Source organism: Mirounga leonina, unplaced genomic scaffold (assembly GCF_011800145.1).
Source record: "Mirounga leonina isolate KUSES-001 unplaced genomic scaffold, KU_Mleo_1.0 Mir_114, whole genome shotgun sequence".
NCBI classification, from domain to species: domain Eukaryota; kingdom Metazoa; phylum Chordata; class Mammalia; order Carnivora; family Phocidae; genus Mirounga; species Mirounga leonina.
The window spans coordinates 53,665,805-53,679,029 of NW_023270265.1; the positions used below are offsets into that span (position 1 = coordinate 53,665,805).

At 60.0% G+C, this 13,225-nt stretch overlaps 1 protein-coding gene across 1 annotated transcript in view; it reads left to right on the top strand.

Moving 5' to 3' along the window:
* Positions 1–13,225, top strand: part of ADGRA1 (adhesion G protein-coupled receptor A1) — a 34,094-nt gene that overhangs the window by 3,983 nt on the left and 16,886 nt on the right. Inside the window, exons 3-5 of the mRNA XM_035021010.1 lie at positions 5,106–5,233; positions 6,429–6,552; positions 11,026–11,171. Of these exons, the coding sequence (XP_034876901.1) occupies positions 5,106–5,233; positions 6,429–6,552; positions 11,026–11,171 (398 nt within the window). The remainder of the gene's footprint in view (positions 1–5,105; positions 5,234–6,428; positions 6,553–11,025; positions 11,172–13,225) is intronic.

Below are 13,225 nucleotides of genomic sequence, written 5' to 3' on the forward strand. Positions count from 1 at the left end.
ACAAGCACCTGCAAGCACCCACAAGCACCTGCAAGCACCCACAAGCACCTGCACGCACGTACCTATAAGCACCTGCATGCACCCGCACGCACCTGCAAGCACCCGCAAGCACCTGCACGCACCTGCAAGCACCTACAAGCACCTGCAAGCACCTACACGCACCCACAAGCACCTGCAAGCACCCACAAGCACCTGCAAGCATCCGCAAGCACCTGCAAGCACTTACAAGCACCTGCAAGGACTTGCATACATCTGTAGGCACCTGCACGAACCTGCATGCGCCCGGAACCCCACCAGTTCTCCCCTGTGCTACTCTTCATTCAGCCTCATATTTAAATTTCTAAAATCTTGCGAGCTTACCTTCATCCCAGAAATGGAGACTGTGTCACCCCCAATGCTCCCCTGAATGTTAACCCCTGAGGCAGGTAACCCCAGGCCAGCAGGAGTCCCTGTGTTATTTCCCGCACACCCCGCCAAGAGAAAAATGTAACAAACTGTACAAATGTGATGTCCAGTTAGGGTAATTTGTGCTCTGAATGAATAAATTACTTACCTTTTGCCTCTGCCTTTCCCCTGGGACACTTTCACGGAAGGCTGACAGATCGATGAGATGCAATGATCATTAAAAACACAGACAAGGGACGTCGGGGACTAATAATGAGATCCATCTCAGTCGGTACAGAACAGAGGTGGAGGCGGACGCCGAGGACGGTCTGCATCTCCCGGGTGGAAGAGGCCACTTTCCTACGCGCCCCCTTCTGGCAAAATGGCCCCGTCTTGATCAGACCACTGACACCTGACATAATACCGCCTTCCCCTTTCTTCTTGTCTCTCTCTCTTAACATCCAAGTTGATTTATTTGCAGAACATACCAAAGAGGATACATCCAACTAAAATAATAATGAAACGTAAGAGGAAGTTAAGCCTCAAGAAAAGGGAAAATACAAGCAAACCACAGGCGAGAGCGCCCAGCCTCCAGGCTCCACGGAGAACCCAGGCCAGCCCGTGGGAAGAAGGAAGCCCGGATTTCCCAGGAGGAGAGACATCTTCTTGAGGGTAGGGCAGAGCAGTGAGCAGCAATCACAGGCTGGGGGCCACAGGAGCAGGATGGGTTCTTGACTGAGCCCAGCCTCTCCGATGTGAGCTCCATGCTGGTCCCAAGGGCACTTGAGGGACCAGTCCCAGGGAGGCAGCCCTACACGTCACAAGGATTTTATCTGTGGGACGCTTGCAAATTCCTCCAGGAGGAACTCGTACACGTGTGAACTTTAAAATATAGAATAATATCTCCCTTTTGCATTACCTACTTTGAATTTTAAATGTCACCTCTAAAAATGTAGAAACGCACAGTTGATAACTAACTTGGAGGAAAAAAATAGGAGGCCAAATGGAATTGAAGCTCTGTTTCTTGTAAAACGCACATTGTCGGCACAACTGCCCCGGAGCTCAGACATCCTGCCCCCGCCCCGCAGCCTCAAAACCGGGCCCTCGGATGAGAAAGCGCCCCTGAAGCGGGGTGACCTCGGCCGTATGTGTCGGCCTGGGCGCCGTTCTCAGGAAACACTGCGTCTTGAGCTAACACCCTGATGCGCTTGCCTGTGGCAGGAACGGGGTCTGATTTCCCACTGGCTTAGCAGAAAGGGGTTGGGGTGTGGGGATAAAACTTGGCAGATAGGATGCCCTTGAGCGTGAGTTCTCTGCTGCAGGTCCTGGGCGCCAGGCACACTGCTCCAACCCTGGGATGCTGCACAGGGACACGGGGGCCAGGCATCACGGCAGACTCTGCTTTAGGATGCGCGGGCTGTCATTCCCCAGCCCCTCTCTACCCGCCACCCCTGCCCCCGCCCCCAGCAGGAAGGCGCGGGCCTTTGGGGGAGCGGTGACAGCACCCCAAGAAAGGCCATGAAGGAACTGGGAGTCCCACCCCAGGCCTCAACCCGAGTCGGGCTCCACGCACAGGAACCCTGCCCCAGCAGCCAGGGGCTCCAGGTCAAAAGTGTCAGGGTTTTCAGACTCCAGGTTAAAAGCCATTGTCTCTGGGAGAAGAACAAATGACACACACGAGGGCCTGGGCCATCTCTGGGGCGCTGACTTCCTACAGCCGGCGGGCCTCTCTCCACCTGTCGGCAGCAGACAGTTTCAGAAGAAGCGGCGGTGAGAAGATAATTGCATATCAGGACTTGCCCAGGAAAACTTGTTTTCCTAGACTTTTGCCGTGGTTGACAATTGTCATGACGCCGGCATCGGCTGACGGTGAGCTCTCCAGCACCACAGGACGCGCTCCAGAAGTTGGAGTGGCAGGGAAGGGTGGGTGAGCGCTTCCAGCAGCCGGCACATCCTGGGGAGACAGACAAGCTGGGCCGTGACCTCCCGGCTCTCAGCAACAGACAGCTGTGTCCCGCGTCACAGAAACCTGTCCTTGCCTTCCGTGTTGCAGGACGGAGGGCCCGGCAGGCGCCTGCCACGGCCGTGAAGGCCCCGGGCGACATGCGTGCCTTGGGGAGAAGCCTCCGTTGGGCGCGGGTGCAGAGATAGGGGCAGGCCGGGCCGGCGGGGCTCCAGGCCACAGTTAGCTGTACCCACTTGTCCTGGGGGGCCCGTAGCCGTGGTGTCCCTGTCACCCTGAAGCTGGCATCCTCTGGCTGTCTGTGCTCCTGAGCTCAGGATTTCGTGGCAGTTGGGGCCACGTGCGCAGCGTGGGTCCTGCTGAAACCCCAGTTATCCGGATGGGAGTCGTCGGTGTTCTGTGCATGTCCACACCTGCCCTTCAGGCTTCCTGGCCTGCGGACGGTCAGGACAGTATGGGGGCCCCCATGGGGTCCAGCCTACAGTCTACCACGTGACATGTGCTCCTCCTTTGGTTACATCTGGCCAGCTGCTGGGCCAGGGGTGATACTTCTGGCTTTGATAGCCAGCTAGTCTTTCAGCGGTGACACTGGGAGGAGTCCCTTGGCGTCCAGGTCACTCGGCACCTTTTCCTTGGTGACAGGATTCTATCTGCTGTTGACATGACAGCAGAGAGGTCTCCTTGGAAAGTCCCTGGGCAGAGCAAGATCAGGGTGCAGAGGCCACGGCTGGACACCAGGGTGGCCCTTGGCTGTCCCTGGAAGTCCCTCTGAGGAATCCGACATTCCCTGACTGGCCAGGGCCTCGTCTTCGCTGGACTGACAAGAACTGATCCACCAAGAAAGGAAGCAGCTTGAGCTCTTGGACACACTGCCTTCCCATCCGTGGCGAGGCCAAGGGCCCTTCAAGGGCATTTCTGTCCTTTTCCCGCATGACTCAGGCTGACACCATCCTGGAGGAGCACCGGCGGCTTCCCGCTGTCCCGACCGCCCAGGGAGGAGCCCATCACAGACCCAGAGCCCGTGTCCGCCGGGGGGAGGGGGTGCATCCGCCTTGGGCACAGCTGGCAAGGCTGCAGACCATCCCCCAGACCACCAGCCTGGTGTCACAGCCGGGCAGCTCAGTGTGGTCTCACAGGGGACACCCAGGCAGCCCTCTGTGGGCACCAGCCCCCACCCGCCCTCCCCAAGCCGGGCAGGTCCTGGCGGCCGTGGGAGCAGAGCGAGTGGCTCAGAGCATGAGCTGAGAGGTCAAGAAAGGGTTTCACCCTCTGACCTGGAAAGTGGGAACAAGAGCAGTCACCTAATGGGGTGTATCTATCAGCTATGGTGACCGCAACCAGTACCTGCTGTGGGGGGGCGCTGGAAGCAGCACCCGGAAGGTTGGGGAGAGCCATAACCAGCTCCTGGGGTGGGGGGTGGAGGGGAGCTGGAACGAGCTCCTGGGGGCAGGGGGGGTGGAGGGGGGCTGGAACCAGCTCCTGGAAGGTGGGGGAGAGCCATAACCAGCTCCTGGGAGCGGAGTGGGGAAAGAGGGGGCCGTAACCAGCACCCCGGAGTGGAGGGCAGCCATAACCAGCGCCCCAGGCAGAGCAGGTTAAAATACAGAACTGTCTCTCAGTCCTGGAGCCTGGAAGCCCAAGGTCAAAGTGTCACAGGATTGTTTCTCCCGAGGACACCCTCCTGGACATGTGGACAGCTGCCTTCTCGCCGTGTCCCCCAATGGCCTTCCCTCTGCGCACAACCATGTTGTGTCCTAGTCTCCCTCTTATAAGGAGGTGGGTCCTATCGAGCCAGGCCTCACCCTATGACCTCTTGTGACCTTAGTCACCCCCATAAAGGCCCGCCCCCACTGCAGTCACGTGGGGCACAAGGACTCCAACCCCTGAATCGTAGGGATAGGTTTCAGTCCACAGCAGGGTTTCCCTGTGACTCGGCGAGTTACAACACATGAAGGTTCTGGAACATTGCTCAGTGCCTGTCAGAGGTCAGAGGTCAGAGGTGCCTAAGGCCAGGGCTCCCGTCGGTGCTTCTGCCGCCCACACAGCAGGGGAGGGTCTTACCCTTGGGGCCCTCTCCTCCAGCGTGCAGAAATCACCAGACTTGGTTGCTGGGTGCCCGGCGGGCTGTGCGAGTCCCGCCCGCGTGGCGCTGGGTTCTGCCGCCACCTTTTCTGTTGGCGGCTCGGGAACCCGGTCCCAGCACAGGTGAATCTCGAGGATGCGTATGCCGACACCACGGGAGCTCCCCTCACCGGTCTGATGGACAAAAAGACAAACCTCCCTCAGTTCACGCGTCCAGCCGGGAGCCTGGCCCCTCAGCTTCACGTCCCCGTGGGAAACGCGTTCCCCCTTGACCTCTGGCCTTTGCCCCTGGCTGCGATGCTCCCCAGAGGGCCTCGGGGCCGCACATCCCATCAGAGCGACGGCTCTCTCTGCAGGACTGGAGTCGGCTCCAGGGACGTGACCTGGAATTCTCCTGGGAGATGCTGTAGAGCAGAATCTCAGTGTGCCTGAGGCCGGGAAGTGGGGCTGGGGGCACTTGCTATGGTCGCTGGCTCGCTGCACGGCTCCGTGCAGACCTCGTGGCGTCTGGGGCCCTCAGACAGGTGCATCCCCGGGAGGCAGGGCGCCCGTCACAGACCTCTGCGGGACTCCGCAGACACCCGACAGCTTGCAGGGGAGGGGCCGGACGTGGGGCTCCAGGCAGCGCAGCCAGGGGCATGGTTCCTGCTCACGCGGTCTGCTGTGTTCTTCCCAGGATTTGAAGACCGTCCTCTCCCTGCCCCAGTCCCCGGGGGAGTTCCTGCACCCCGTGGTGTATGCGTGCACCGCCGTCCTGCTGCTCTGCCTCCTCACGTCTGCCGTCACCTACGTCGTGCACCAGAAGTAAGGCCCCACTTTGCCTCAGGATCGCCCGCTTTCACCGTCAGACGCGAACCCCACCGTGAGACCGACCCTCACGTAGCAGGAGGTCCCCAGAAGGCGCCTCACAGACCACCTGCCCAGCACCGGGGTGGCCCTGGCTGCAGCCGGGCGTGGCCAAGGGCTCAGGGACGCCACGCCCTTCCCCTGCAGGCCTCCCTCAGGTCTTCTCACAGTGGCCTCTGTGTTCTCATCCGTCAGGTAGAATAGGTTCTTCCTCCAACGGCCCCGCGTCCGTCCAGGGGCTCCCAGAGCCCACATCCCTGGGACGTTAACGGTAGCTGCCGGAACCCTCACACACCTTCGCACTGTGCCTTTTAATCACAGGGGGAGGGGGACGTCGTCGTCTTTCTTCTGAGCTGGTTTCCTAGCCACCTCTGCCTGCAAGAGGGGATGACCTGGGTGTGTCTGCGTCGCTGGCAGATGCACTGGGAAATGTGAGGAGGGGTCTCTGTCCTGGTCAGGGTCAAGCCCAGAATCAAAGTCATGAGCAAAGCCTAGACTGTGGCCGTAACCACAGTGATGAGAAGAGGCTTGGGCGCGTCCAAGACTACAGTCAGGGGGAGGGGGTTTGGGCGTGTCCAAGGCCACGGTCACGGGGTGAGGCTTGGGCGCGTCCAAGGCCACGGTCATGGGGAGGGGCTGAGCAATCCTTGCCATGGCGATAGTGGAGATGGTCGCAGCCGTAGACAACATCCTAGTCCAGGGACAAGGCTATAGGGTCTTGCTCACAGTCAGCCACAGTCATGCCCTCTTCTCGAAGTACCAGACATCTGCACAAAGAGGGAAGAACCCCGTCCTGGGAACCAGGAGGTGTGGCCAGGGCGTCCCTCCCACCCTCTGTCTCTGTGACCAGACAAGCCACAGAGCCTCAGGGCTTCAATGTCAGCATCTAGCCAATGACCAGGTTCAAGATTTCTCAAAACCCTTCCAGTCAGAGCATTCCAGATTGATATAACACAAAAGCGTCCAACAGACGCACACTGAGCATGCCCCTATGTCTGTCCCTCCACCTGGTCCTTTGGGTGCGCTCCCCCAAACCCCGCGCAGTCACACCTTGGTGGTCTTCCGCTCAGTCCCTGGGTGGACAGAGCATGGATTCGGCTAAGGGGGCTCACCTGCACGCCAGGTCCTGATGGGAAATCTCCATTTCCCGTAGCAGCATCCGGATCAGCCGGAAAGGCCGGCACACGCTCCTGAATTTCTGCTTCCACGCGGCTCTGACCTTCACAGTGTTTGCCGGCGGCATTAACCGCACCAAGTACCCGATCCTGTGCCAGGCGGTGAGTGCTGCCCATGTCCTCGTTTTGTGACAAGATGAAGTGTTTATCTGCCCTGCTTCCAAAGGGGAAATCTGTGATCATTGTCTTGTTTATGAAACAATACCCGGGTATTTGTCCAGATGCATCTCCCGGAGGGAACCATTCAACGTCCAGGGCGCCTGTATCACGGCCTCTCCCCGGCGTGAGGCCCATTGTTTCGCTCAGCACTGGGTCCTGTCAGAGAATTTGTTTTCCACTTGACCAGCTAACTGGACGTTCACTGTCCGGCAAACGGTGCTGGTCCCGGGAATAGGGGTGGGGGCTGCCCTCCCACAGAGACTGGTGGGGCAGGAGCACAGAGACGGGGCCACCTGCTGCCCCACCCCCGCCAGGTAAGGATCCACAGCTGCTGATGCCAAGGCTCTGGCACCAGGAGGTGGCCAGGGAGTCCTGGCCACAGAGTCCCAGCCCCCACGTGGAACCGCGGCAGACCTCACGACCTCAGTCTGGAAGGTCCTGCTCCCCTCTCAGGTAAAAGAGGGACTTCAGAGCATCGCAGCATTGAGAACAAGTCGCCAAAGGGTCTTCTTCCCTCCCTGTGGCCTCACCTGGCTTTTCTTTAAAAAGGGGGAAATACCCGTTGGTTCTGACAGAGCTCAGAAGAGGCCTTTCCCCCAGTGGTCAGCCTGGTTCCCTGTTTTACCGAGTGTGGCCCAGGCCCAGGAGAGGAGGCCCCAAACCCAAGTTTCTCCGTGCACTCCTCCAGTTCCTTGCCCAGCCCCCCTGCTCATTCATGGCCCCAGCTCAGCCCAGCTGGACAGTGACCTCTATGTGGACAGTGACACCCAGGTGGTTTCCTCCAATGCGAACAGTGGCCTCCAGGGTGGACAGTCTCCTCCAGATAGACAGTGACCCCTAGGTGAATAGTCCCCTCCAGATGGACAGTGACCTCCAGGGTGGACAGTCCCCTCCAGATGGACAGTGACGTCCAGAGTGGACAGTCTCCTCCAGATGGACAGTGATCTCCGGGCAAACAGTCCCCTCCAGATGGACAGTGCCCTCCAGATGGACAGTGACCTCCAGGTGCCTGGTCCCCTCCAGATGGACAGTGACATCCAGAGTGGACAGTCCCCTCCAGATGGACAGTGACCTCCAGAGTGGATAGTCCCCTCCAGATGGACAGTGACCTCCAGGTGAACCGTCCCCTCCAGATGAACAGTGACCTCCAGGTGCCCGGTCCCCTCCAGATGGACAGTGACCTCCAGAGTGGACAGTCCCCTCCAGATGAACAGTGACCTCCAGGTGCACGGTCCCCTCCAGTGCCCAGGCAGGAGCCAGATAGGGGCTGCCCCATGGACTAAAGAGCATCTTACCAAGGACTCACCTCTTGGGTTTCTGCCATCGGGGGTGTGTGTCTGCCTGGGCCACATGGAGCGAAGCTCTTGGCCTGGCGTCCACGGGCTGTCATGTTGCTCCCTTACAGCCTTTGTTCTGTGAATTCAACATTTATTGATGGCTGTGGGAGCCGCGGGGGCCTAATTACCTGACACTCGGGGGCACCAGCGCTGACCTTGATTACAAGATGACCTGTCCCCTGCACAGATGGCAGACGACTCCCCCCGGGTGAGAGGCTGCTCCTGCAGGGGGGCCCTCGGGAAGAATCGGGCAGTGAGATCCTGCTCTGGAGCCCTGACACCGGCAAGCCGGCATGCTTGCCCTGAAAACCGGGAACTGTGCCCGTGCTCCAGGCCCGATGGGGACTCCTAGAGGCCGGGTGTCCTCACGGCATCTGAGGCCCAGCCGGTTAGCCGGGTAGACACCCTAGGGATGGCGCAGGCCTGGTCAGGTCCAGAGAGGCAAGGTCTATAGAGATGACGTTAGTGTGAGAAATGGTTGGTTGTCTGGTGGTGACAACCCTCAGGCCCCCGGTCGGAGGGGCCAGCCGATGAGCTCTGGAGTAGGTGCAACCCTGACCTCCCGACTGTGTTTCCGCAAGGTGGCAGGGGCATGACTCCTTCACTCATTCATTTGCAAGCGTGCATCAGGCCCTGACCCACCTTAGGGAGCAAAGCCACTCGAGCCCTGGCTGGGCTGTCCTGCTCTCCAGCAGGCAAGGAGGGATAGAGGGCCGCATGTGCATTCGACAGGACAGAGCTAAGGCCCAGGTTGAGGGAATGGGGGGCCAGCCAGCCCTCAGGGTCACTCTCCCTGGGACTCCCCCAACATTTCTGGAACGCAGGCGTGTGCTTTGCAGACACCGACAGAGCGTCAGTTACTATTACGGAGGCTACTCCTGGCTCACCCAGCATGCCCGGCTCTGCCCACTACTCGCTGGAGAGGAGGCAGGCCCGAGGAGGCGCAGCTGGACCGCCGGGGCGTCAGAAGATGGGATAGTGAGCTTTAATGTGTTGATGTGACTGGTGGTGGGGCCAACATCTGGTCAGACCTCACTCTGGGTGCGTGTGTGCAGGTGCCCTCCCCATTGTAGGGCTCGTCCACTCCCCTGGGGGCCTAGGGACAATGGCAGAGGAGGGAGGGATGCTCTCTGCTGGTCCAGGCTGGGACATCGGTGTCCAGCCCCTGGACTCAGCTCTCCTGGGCCTCCGGCTACCCCGCCACAGATATCAGATGTCTCAGCTCCCACATCTCTAGGAGCCAATTCATCCTAGCAAACATGGTTTTCCCCGGGTGGGCAGCCAGGCCTGCCCCGCCCTGACAAGGGACAGCTTGCCACCACCCTGGCGCCTGAACACGGGACGCCCTGGACCACTTCCCCTGTCCAGGTGTGGCTTGGACTCAGGGTGAGATGATGCACAGCACGTGGCCCAAAGCTCTGGTCGGCTGGAGAACAGATGGTTGCTCTGGCAACAAGATGACCGGGAGTCTCGTTAAGGTCCTAAGTGACATCACGAACACAAAGAGCCGGCCGCTGGTGGTCCCGCGTGATAATGTGCGGCCGCGCTGGCCCTGGGTCGGCGGTGTGACGGCCGGCGACTGCCTCCTTCCCAGGATGGCTGCAGCCTTGTCTGGCGGCCTGGGCGGGGTCCCTACAACCTCTCCCTGTGTCCAGCCTGGAGGGGGTGTCTGGGAGGCGGAACACCGTCCAGGCGAGGCTCCGAGCAGCCGGACAGCAATAGAACGAGCGCCCCCACCCCGACCCCGAAGCTCCTCCAAGGACTTCCGACTATTCCTATTCTTCGGTGATGGCAGCCACACTGCTGTCCCCGAACAGAGAGACGGGCCACCCTTCTGTAGAGGGTGAGGCGGACGTGGCCCCTTTCTCCCTCTGGTTCAGGTGCAGAGGTGCTCGCGCCCCAGTTCCCCAGCCAGGCTGAGGAAAAGGTTGGGCTTGCCACGTGTGTGCAGGGAGCCCACCTGAAACCACAGACAGCTCTGGGGATCCCAACCCACCCATCCCGTTCTCATCGATTATTCTTTTTTTTTTTTTAAGTTTTATTTATTTATTTGAGAGAGAGAATGAGATAGAGAGAGAGAGCATGAGAGGGGGGAGGGTCAGAGGGAGAAGCAGGCTTCCCGCCGAGCAGGGAGCCCGATGCGGGACTCGATCCCGGGACTCCAGGATCATGACCTGAGCCGAAGGCGGTCGCTTAACCAACTGAGCCACCCAGGCGCCCCTCATCGATTATTCTAGAGCTTTCTAAGAAATGAAAATTGAACTCTGGATTTGATAAATCATTATAATGCAATGTTAGCTTTATTCAGAGAATCTCTGTATTCCTTAAACATCTATGCCCTCTCCAATTACAGCCATAATTTACTTGTCTTTGTGAAATGTCAGGTTACTGCTTCATAGGTAACCAGGTGGAGACCAAGGAGGGGAAAGCATCATTAGCTAAGGAAATAAGTGCAGCCAGGGAACAACTTGGGCAGCTGCTGATAGCAATGAGCAACTCGGCCTTGTGGGGAGTGGACTTCAGCCTCTGATCCTGAAGGTGTTTTATGTCATACACACCCCCCAACACCAGCCTACTGGGGAGACCCCTTGCTGCAGGACTGCCCCGCCCTTCACTTGGTGACACCTGTGTGGGGCCGAGCCCAGAGGAAGTCCTCCCTGGAGCCCTCAGGGTCCCACGTCTGGGCCACGCTGACCCTAGGCACATGTGCACAGGCCCACGTGTGGGCACGGTGGCATGCTGCTGAGGGGCACGTATGTGGTCAGCCTCACGTGGACCGCCCCAGGGGTATTGTGTGCACAGGCCCGTGTGCTCCCCAGCACCATCTCTCCAGAGGACAGCAAAGCTAACGAGCTTTGCTGCCCACACACCTCCCCGTGAAGGGGGACATCTGCCCTGAGTGGGGACCCCACGTGCCCTCCTGCTGGTCTCATTCCCTGTCACTACCGAGCTGCCTCCTGAAAAAGCAAAGGGAGTGGGAGGGCTCAGACCCAGGCCCTGGGGAACTCGCAGTCTCCAAGGGCAGCACGCTGGGGGAGATGGCCCCGTGGAGGCGCAGCTGACCAGCTTCTCCCCGCAGGTGGGCATCCTGCTGCACTACTCCACACTGGCCACCATGCTGTGGATCGGGGTGACCGCCAGGAACATCTACAAGCAGGTGACCAAGAAGGCCCCACCGTGCCTGAGCGCAGACCACCCGCCATACCCCAAGCAGCCCCTGCTCAGGTACCCGAGCACACACATGCCTGGCCACCTCCACCACACTGGTCCTGGGCTAGCAAACTGGTTCACAGGGAAACTTGGGGTCCAAGGACGAGCCAATCTGCACAGGTGGCCAGGGTTGGGGCGGGGCACTGGGGGCAGGGTGGGGTGCCGGAGATGGGATGTCGGGGTGCTGGGGTAGAGCGGTGTGCTGGGGGCTGGAGCCACAGGTGAGGGGGCCAGTGTGTCCCTCTGCCTGCTGGGCGCGTCTCTGTGCGACTGAGCTCCACGCCACAAGGGGCTACGGTGGAGACAGCTCTGGGTGGTGGATCCGTGCTCCGGCCTTGGCAGCGGTTCGTTCATGGGTCTCAGTGAGCTGAGGCACCTGCTCATTAGCTGGGAGAAACTGAGGTGGCTCAGTCGCCAATCCCAAGGTGGCCATGTGGCCTGGGCCTTTCAAGGCTGGGTGGCAGGTGGGTTTGGAGACTGTTACTTGGTCAAGCTGGGAGGGCTCATGGTGGGCAGGTGGTCCCCGTGAGGGGCAGCTGATGCCACTGTTAGGCTGTGGCCTGGGCCCTGGGCCCTGGACACCCAGCCCCTTGGACTGAACTCTGTCCAGGTCCAAATTTGAAGGGCCATCGGGGAATACCTCAGTGCACCTAAAACTCATCAGAAGAACTCATTTTGAGGCAGATAAAACAATGCCCTGTGTTGTTTAATAAATAAGGTGACCTCCACCAGAGGTTTTTCTGACCCTGAGTTTCTGGAGCTAGCCAACCCTTTGCCACACACCTAGCAGGGCCCATGGCACTCGCTGCTGACGCGGGCTAGGGAGGCGGGGTGTCCATACCTCGTTCCTCTTGCCAGGGAGGTCCCGTTCCCTAGGGTTTACGAATCACTCTCAGAATGAATGTCCTGGTCTGTCATTGATTGAAAAGCTGCCTGGCTTTTTGAAGAATGACATGGCGGCCTCAGAATATTCTGGAGGCTTTTTCTCTGATGGTGTCACATGTACATAATGAACCAGACTCCCAGGTGCCCCAGGGAGCAGTGGGCCCCGGGCCTCAGGGGGCATGTGTCCCAAGGGCTATGGGCTCTGTGGGCATGTGCCCCATGGGCTGTGGGGTGCGTGGACATGTGCCCCGTGGGCTGGAAGCCTCATGGGCATGTGCCCCATGGGCTGTGGGCTCCATGGGCATGTGCCCCATGGGCTGTGGGCTCCATGGGCATGTGTCCCTTGAGCTGTGGGCTCCATGGGCATGTGCACCTAAAACTTGTCAGTGGGCTGTCCTGTGGGCTGTGGGCTCCAGGCTCCGTGGGTCTGTGTCCTGTGGGCTCTGTGGGCATGTGTCCCGTGGGCTGTGGGCTCCGTGGGCATGTGCCCCGTGGGCTGTGGGCTCTGTGGGCATGTGTCCCGTGGGCTGTGTGCCCCGTGGACATGTGCCCCATGGGCTGTGGCTTCATAGGCATGTGTCCCTCAGGCTGTGGTCTCCAGGCTCCGTGGGTATGTGTTCCGTGGGCTGTGGTCTCATGGGCATGTGTCCTGTGGGCTCCATGGGTATGTGTTCCATGGGCTATGGGCTCTGTGGGCATGTGTTCCTTAGGCTGTGGGCTCCATGGGCATGTGCACCTAAAACTCATCAGTGGGCTGTCCTGTGGGCTATGGGCTCCAGGCTCCATGGGCCTGTGTCCTGTGGGCTGTGACCTCATGGGCATGTGTCCTGTGGGCTCCGTGGGCATGTATTCTGTGGGCTCTGGGCTCCATGGGCACGTGTCCTGCGGTTCTGTGGGCATGTGTCCTGTGGGCTGTGGGCTCCGTGGGCATGTGTCCCATGGGTTCCATGGGCATGTGTCCCATGGGCTCCGTGGGCTCTGTGGGCTCCATGGGCATGTGTCCTGCAGGCTCTGTAGACATGTGTCCCGTGGGCTCTGTGGGCATGTGTCCTGCGGGCTCTGTGGGCATGTGTCCCGTGGGCTCCGTGGGCTCTGTGGGCATGTGTCCCGTGGGCTCTGTGGGCTCCGTGGGCTCCATGGGCATGTGTCCTGCAGGCTCTGTGGGCATGTGTCCTGCGGGCTCT